This window comes from Myotis yumanensis, unplaced genomic scaffold, assembly GCF_028538775.1.
Source record: "Myotis yumanensis isolate MYYU_CA2020_CCGP unplaced genomic scaffold, mMyoYum1.0.hap1 SCAF_1, whole genome shotgun sequence".
Classification (NCBI taxonomy): Eukaryota; Metazoa; Chordata; class Mammalia; order Chiroptera; family Vespertilionidae; genus Myotis; species Myotis yumanensis.
The window spans coordinates 150993609-151001537 of record NW_027223752.1 but is presented as its reverse complement, the minus strand read 5'-3'; the positions used below and the strand labels follow the sequence as shown (position 1 = coordinate 151001537).

Sequence of the window (7929 nt, the reverse complement as noted above, 5' to 3'; positions counted from 1 at the left end):
GACAAACTTGTACCCTGGGGATCAGTTGTGGGAAGAAGGTTAATTTTTCACTGTGATTCTTCTTACACTACTTACATTTTTTTTTTCATCAAATGCATGTACTAATCTTTGGGGAAAAATTAATAGTAAAAAAAATTAATAGTAAGAAAAAAGTTAGAGAAGTAGTATGCATGCACACTTTACAACTCTCTCTCTGAAAGTTCCATAACTTCAAATTCTTTAATCTGTTGAAAACAAGACAACAGGCCCAAAATGGAGTTGCTCATGCTAAACCCCATGCCACCAAATTAATATTTAAATGTATTCTTGGCTTTCCCAGAAATAGGATTTTAAACCAGTCAATCAGGAATCAACAACTAGGTAATCTGCCTGATAGGCCCCTGTCACCCCCTAAAAGAAAGTCAGTTTTTAATAACCAGTCCACTTTGGGGCTGAGTGTAATGTCCTTTCTCCACTCCTTTCTGCCCATGAAAGTCATTCATTTTTGTGTAGGTCCTTAGAGCTCTTTTCTATCTGCTAGATGAGATACTGGCCAATTTGAATCGATTTTTGCTCAAATAGACCTTTACATTTTTAAATATGCCTCAGTGTATCTTTAACAAATCTCTTCGCCTTTCCTGACCACACAATTTAAGTTAAAGCACAGCTTTCTTAACTCTTATCATCTTATTTGATACTGCCCGCATCTTCTAGCTGGGCTAACAATCAAATTAACAGGTTCTTAAAGTGATGGTTAAGCCAAGGCTCCCTTCCTAAAGCAGGCTTCTCTGACTCTCTTGGGCAGGAAAGGGGGAAGAATCAAAGGCTCTTTCTGAGTGTTTTGTTTCTTAACAAACAGCTTAAAATCAGTATCTCAAAAGGCAGCTTCAGGGCGGCAAACTGTTACTCCTTTCAGAACCCAACGCCAATGAAAACAGGAACTTAGATAAAAAGGAAAAGAGAAAATCAAAACCTCAGAGTTTCTGAGCACAAGATTCTTGTTTCCAGGCTGGACAGTGACTTTGAAGGTTTTTCTTCTTTTTTTTTTTTCTTCTTTTGGGCGGGAGGCGGGGGGAGGCGGGGGGGGGGGCACTTTGATTCTTTAAAGTTCATATTCTCTTTCGTTGGTGAAAAAAAATTCTGGTTTTTTTTTCTGCATATTGCAAACTTTTAGGGTGAAGTGGCGTCCTGCACTTCAGCGCCTTGTAGCAGAAAATAGCTATTTATCTCTCACGGATCCCTCCCTGCAACCCCCTTCTCCAGACCCTTTACAGTGACACCCCCTCCCATACCCGTGGACGCGCCCGCCGGCCTCGCGCCCCCCGCGCCGCGACGCAGGTGGAACGGCCCGTGACGTCATAGAGACCTCGCCCAATCAGCAGCGGCGTTTGGGAAAATTTAAACTTAAAGGCGGGGCGGCCCGCGGCCTCCGCATCGCCGGCGCGGAGAGCCTAGGCCGCTTCCCCGGGGTCTGGCGTGACAGGACGGGATGGCGGAGGAGGGAGCCGTGGCCGTCTGCGTGCGGGTCCGCCCGCTCAACAGCAGGTAGGTGTGCGGCCCGCGACCCGGCCCCTGCGGCCCCAGCCCGAGAGGTGAAGCCCGCGGGGTTCCCCAGAGCTGCTGCCGCCGGGCGCCGCTGCTCAGTAACTCGGCCGCTTGTCCTTTTTAAATTTTTAATAAAAAAACATTTTAATATTGGCGTTATCGTCGGTGTCTCCCTCCCCGGCCTTTGCCCACCCCACCTACCCCTCCACCCGCTCCCTTGATCTTTTGTCCGAACTGTTGGCGGCGTCCTTGGGGTGTGCACAGTGGTCTGTAATCCCTTCTCCTTGACCCGCTTACCCGCTGCTCGCCTGGGTTCCCTCATGTGTCAGGTCGCAGGGAAGGACCGGCGGGTCTAAAAGACACATTCCGGCTGCGGACTCTCTTACATCGAAAAACTCAGTGTGGTCAGCGTGAGAGCCTTAGCCCTGCGCTGCCCCCCCCCGCCCCCCATCTGCACCCACCCAGCCACCCACCGGCCGGGGAGGTCCTGCCGGAAGGGTCCTGCTGGCACTCAGGCAGGTGACACCGACCTGTCTCCCTCCTGCTGTGCACCCCGTAAGAGCCGGGACGAGCCTGTCTTTTTTATTTTATTTTTCTGCATCGTATTCAGTAGGCACCTGAGACTTCATTCAGACAATGACTGCATATAACATGCAGAAAGTGGAATGACTGGTGATATATACAGATTTTTTATTTTTTTTAGTACGGTGCACTGTACTAAACATACTGTCATCGTGGCCCTGTGGATCTTACATTGGGGCGGGAGAGACAGAAAGTAAAGTAGAAAAAAAATGTAGAATGAGAATGTTGATAGGCGAGTAATAAATGCTACAGAGAAAAAGCAGGGAGGGGAGGTACTGAAGTAAGTCTGTTTGCTTCTCTCGTCCCCGGCCTTCACCCCAGAAAGAAACTATTACAATACGTCTTGGCAAGTGTTACCATATCCTGGCGGAGAGTGTTGGCTGGAGGCCTCCTAGCCCTTTGGTGAGATGACAGTTTGGGGGAGAGGCAGGGTACTGTCGGGAAACTCCTGACACTTTTCATGAATGAAAGAATCAAGTTACTTAACGGGAAGGTTAGTCAGGGTATTCCAGGCGCAGAGGGGTTGAATCTGTTATCCGTAGGAACCTTCAGGTAATTGATTAATAGGGAGTTAGGATAGATATATAGATAGAGGAATTTAGAAGATGAGTTTGAAGAGAGATAAACATAATCCAGGTCTCCTGTGCCACAGCAAGGACTTCAGATGACCTTTAAAGGATTAGATAGATAGATAGATAGATAGATAAAATAAAAACAAAAAAATAAAATAAATAAAGGATTTAAGGGAGAGGGACCTAAGCAGGGTTGCATTTGGGGTGTGTCTTCTCAGCTGCTGGTACTGGGTAAGACCGTGGGAATGAAGAGCTTCGAAATAAATCTCCCATGAGAGGGCAGGAGGTTATTGAAGCCCTGTTTAAAAGTGTTGACCCCTGCCCTATCTGGTTTGGCTCAGTGGATAGAGCGTTGGCCTGCGGACTGAAGGACCCCAGGTTCAATTCCGGTCAAGGGCACATGCTCAGGTTGTTGACTCAATCCCTAGTGGGGGGGGGGGGGGGGGGCAGGAGGCAGTCAATCAATGATTCACTCTCATCATTGATGTTTTAATCTCTCTCCCTCTCCCTTCCTCTCTGAAATCAATAAAAAAAAAGTATTACAAAAAAGTGTTCACCCCTCCCCCCCAAAGGTGGATTTTCCATGTTTATCTGATATAGATGTCATTACCATCTTTTAAAATAGTCTTCAGAAGTTGAAATATTTTAAATTATCTTTCCTATAACATTGCTTCTTTGACCAGTAATAGTAAAATGCAGTGTTTTATTGTTTTAGAGAAGAAGCTCTTGGAGAAACTACCCAAGTTTATTGGAAAACTGGCAATAATGCTGTTTATCAAGTGGATGGGAGTAAATCCTTTAATTTTGGTAAGCTTATGCTAGCATCAAAAGCTAACCTGTTATTCTGTTCCTGTTAAGAGTACAAATTAAAAAGCCCTCGCCGGTTTGGCTCAGACTCTCAGACGGAAGGGTCTCTGGTTGGTTTGATTCCGGTCAGGGGCATGTTCCTCAGTTGCAGGCTGGATCCCCAGCCCTGGTCAAGGCTTGTGCGGAGGCAACCAATGGATGTGGTTCGCTCACATTGATGTTTCTCTCTCTCTCCCTCTCCCTTTCACTCTCTCTAAAAATCAATGGAAAGCCCTGGCTGGTTTGGATCAGTGGATAGAGTCTCGGCCTGTGGACTAAAGGGTCCGGGTTCAGTGTCCGTCAGGGCACATGCCTGAGTTGCAGGCTCGATCCCCCGTAGTGGGTATTCAGGAAGCAGCTGATGAGTGATTCTCTCATCATTGATGTTTCTATCTCTCCCTCTTCCTTCCTCTCTGAAATCAATAAGAATATATATATATATATATATATATATATATATATATATATATTTTTAATGGTAAAAATATCATAGGGTGAGGTTTAACAACAATAACAAAAAGAGTACAAAGGCTTGTGAATAATACTGGATTTGTCATTAAAGAAGAGACCAAGCCTTTTGGTAACTGCTTCAGTGGGTGCCTTAAAAAATTATTCATCTATGTATGAAAGGTAAGATAATAAATTGATATTTAAAACAGTCATAGTCAGAGTGTCTTATGACTAAAACTATCATTTTCCCCTCTTATTTATTAGTGTATTTATGGCCTAAAACTTCGTAAGCCTAAAATGTGTCACTTAATGTGAAGTCATCTTTAAGATCATCTTTTCAATTTAGTATTTTTTCCACAATTATTTCCAAGAAATCTCTTTAAACAATAAGTAGGGAAGATATTCCTTCTTTGCTGAAATACGGAAAGGACTCACCCCTATTTTTATGGAGCTTATCATGTGTCAGAAGGGACACCTTAATAAGTAATTACACTTATTATGACAAGCTTTGTGGAAGCTTATAGTGGGGATCTAGCTAGGTGTCTGAAATGGTACCACTTAAACTGGGACCTGCAGGATGAGGGAGAGCTACCTAGGACAAAGGGACTTAAAGGCCCTAAAGCAAGGGTAGGGAACATAGAGGCCTGTGAAACCATTTGGTCTGGCCTTGCCAAGGCACTAGGGTAAGCTAATTTAAGCAAATGTAGCAGGCTACTTTTTAAGTTGGTAATTTTGTATGGCCCGAGAATGATGTTATAAATATCCCAATGGCCGTTGGCAGAAAAATGGTTCCCCACCCCTGCCCTAAAGGTTGATTAGACTGATTTGTTGTATTGATTTAATATGTATATAGTGTTGCCAGTGTGTCAAACACTGTTCTAAGCTCTTCATAATCTTAACTCATTTGATCCTCCAACAAGCCTGTGCAGTAGATACTATGTGATAGGTACCTTCCCATTTTAGAACAGGACTAAAACAGAGGCTCAGAGTCACACAGCCAGCAAGGGGAAGTCAGGCTCCAGATCTGTGTCCTAGCCACTTAAGCACCAAAGAGCGACAGCAAAGTGTTCTCAACAACCTTAGGAATGAGTGTCAAAACAGTGTTAATGTAGAAAGCCAACATATAAGATCTGGAGCCAAGATGTACAGTAGAGAAAATGATTCCTGATAAAGGACTATTTGAGGGGATTAACATAAGTTTTTAAAAGGTAAAACAATATGTGCCAGAGATTATAAAACCAAAAGCAGTGAATGCGAAAGCATTTCGACTCAGGTACTACAGATTCTCGGAAGCCGTATATGCCCATTGAGGATTTTGACTCATTCACCTATCTGAAGCAGATGGCATTAAGATTTGAATCATCCGGTCATCTCTCCTTGCTCAGAAATTATGATGCCTAAGCAGTCTTTGGATGGAACTTTGGTTTTCCATGTAGTTCTGCCAACAGGGTAGATATATGGGCGTGGTGCAAGCAGTGTGATCACTGAATTTCTCATTGTGGGTCAATCCATTTCTCTCCTGATGCACAAATTAATTGCTTGTGAGCTTTTTAATGTGAGGCTACCACTGCAAGAGTGGTCCATTTTTAATGTGCTAACAACAGCAGAAAACCACTTCCTAGACTAGTGAATTCATCAGGGCAAATGCTGTCCTAAACCTAGTCTTTGGCAACCAGCAAACTGGGCATTCCCTCTAAAGTCAGCTTTTTTTCAGTACTTTTCTTTCAAATGTTTGCATTTGGTTTAGTTAGGGCTAGTCCTTTTTGCTAGACATTCTAAACATTGAAATTTCCCAAAGAATAGTAATAGTTCTCATTTCCTAAGTATTAACCTAACGTTTAGAATAATTCTGTGAGGAAGATAATATAGTGTATTGGTTTAACAAATTAGGGAACTGAGGCACAGAGATATATCAACCACCTTGCCCAAAGTCACACAGCTAGTAAGTCTCAGAACCAGTATTTGCAGACAATCTATTTCAAGACTCCATATTTAGCCACTATACCCTACTGCCTCTTGAAAGTACATAGCATAGATGACGTTTTCTTGGGTGGTTTTTTTGTTTGTTTGGATGGGGTTTAGGTGTGAGGACCAACACATTTTACCTTATAGAAAAGTATATTTTCAGAGGACCAAAAAGTTGAAGAAAATATAGTCTTCAATATTTTATACTATACTAGAGGCCTGATGCACGAAATTCGTGCAAGAGTAGGCCCTCCTTCCCCCAGCTGCCAGCACCGGCTTCCCTCTGGTACCCAGGACCCAGGCTTCCCTCGCAGCCCTGACTTCGTCCAGAAGGACGTGCGGTCTAATTAGCATATTATGTTTTTATTATTATAGATCAGTGGTTCCCAAACTTATTTGGCCTACCACCCCCTTTCCAGAAAAAATATTACTCAGCCCCTGGAAATTAATTTTTTCTTAATTTTAATAGCAGTTACTCATCGCCCCCAAATGCACCTGTGGCCATCACCGCCCCCCTGGATCGCTGCAGCGCCTACCAGGGGGCGGTAGCGCCTACTTTGGGAATCACTGTTATAGATTCTGACAATTTTATTTCTTTGAGCAACTACTAATTAAGAAGAAAACACAGTTTGTTTGGTTTAACTCATGTGTTGTTGTTTTTTAGATCGTGTCTTTGATAGTAATGAAACCACTAAAGATGTTTACGAAGAAATAGCAGTGCCCATCATAGATTCTGCCATACAAGGCTATAATGGTTTGTATTCATTGCAGAAACATTTTAGTTTGGGCTGTTTGTTCAACAAATACTGATAGTTTTAGTCAATATTTTAGTAGTCTCTCTCTTTTTTTAATCTTTGTGTGTGTTTTGTTTTTGCAGGTACTATATTTGCCTATGGGCAGACTGCTTCGGGAAAAACATTTACTATGATGGGTTCAGGAGATTATTTGGGAGTAATACCCAGGGCAATTCATGACATTTTCCATAAAATTGAGAAGGTAAATAACTTAGCTAAATTTCTAGTATAGACAGGTAAAAGTAGTAATAATAGGATAGCAACTTCAGTGTTCTCTTGTAATGATGAAGGAAGTAGATTTACAGTTATCTCTTGATTATCTATGGGGAGAGAAGAAAGGCATGGCATAGATTTACTTCTTTTCCACAAACTTACTTCAGAGCTTAAAGTTCTTCATTTTTTGCTTGAAATAGTAATACTCCGACCACAAAATGGGCATTAAGGAACAGGAAAGTCTTATCAGAATGGATAACTCCTCACTGCCTTTGTTTAACTGCCATTGATTACCAAGGTGCAGTAAAAATAGATGTAGATAAAAGACAAGGGCAGCAGAGGGCCAGATAAGGCAGCCTAATTAGTTAAGAGTTGATTGCATTTAAATTACTTATTATTATTTTAATGATTTTTAATGTTTTTATTTGAACATCTGTGTGTATGGTTTTATTTTGAACTTATAGATTTGGACTGGACACTCTTCTAATTCTATGATACTATATTTTTCTGAAACAGTGCTTTTGCTTTTATAGTTTTGTGTTTATCATTATTAATATAGAACCATAAGGGGATTTTTAGGGGTTTTGTTTGTTTGTTTGTTTTAAGGAGATAGTTTTTCAAACAATATTTTAATATTAACACATAAACATTTAGTATTAGGTTTTCCTAAATGGATGATTAATGTTTTGTTGTTGTTTTATCTTCTAGTTTCCTGATAGGGAATTTCTCTTGCGTGTGTCTTACATGGAAATATATAATGAAACCATTACAGACTTACTTTGTGACACTCGAAAAATGAAGCCTTTAATAATTCGGGAAGACTTCAATGTGAGTAGCAGAGTTAACAAAGTAGCTCAAAAAAGAGACTTATTTATTGCTATTGTTGTTCTTGAACATTTACCTTTAATTTCTATATTTTTAAGTGCTGTATCTATGGTTTATTTTATTTTTTCTTAAGTGATTATAAAGATCCCTTTTTAAGC

The 7929-nt window shown here is 41.5% G+C and overlaps 1 protein-coding gene across 4 annotated transcripts in view; it reads left to right on the top strand.

Moving 5' to 3' along the window:
* Positions 1 to 1432: 1432 nt before the first annotated feature.
* The window catches only part of CENPE (centromere protein E), a 66974-nt gene continuing 60477 nt past the window's right edge, over positions 1433 to 7929 (top strand). For all 4 annotated transcript variants that reach the window (XM_070433220.1, XM_070433215.1, XM_070433205.1 and 1 more), the window contains exons 1-5: positions 1433 to 1524; positions 3394 to 3485; positions 6604 to 6693; positions 6817 to 6935; positions 7655 to 7774. In XM_070433220.1, the coding sequence (XP_070289321.1) occupies positions 1469 to 1524; positions 3394 to 3485; positions 6604 to 6693; positions 6817 to 6935; positions 7655 to 7774 (477 nt within the window). In that variant the 5' untranslated portion in view covers positions 1433 to 1468. The remainder of the gene's footprint in view (positions 1525 to 3393; positions 3486 to 6603; positions 6694 to 6816; positions 6936 to 7654; positions 7775 to 7929) is intronic.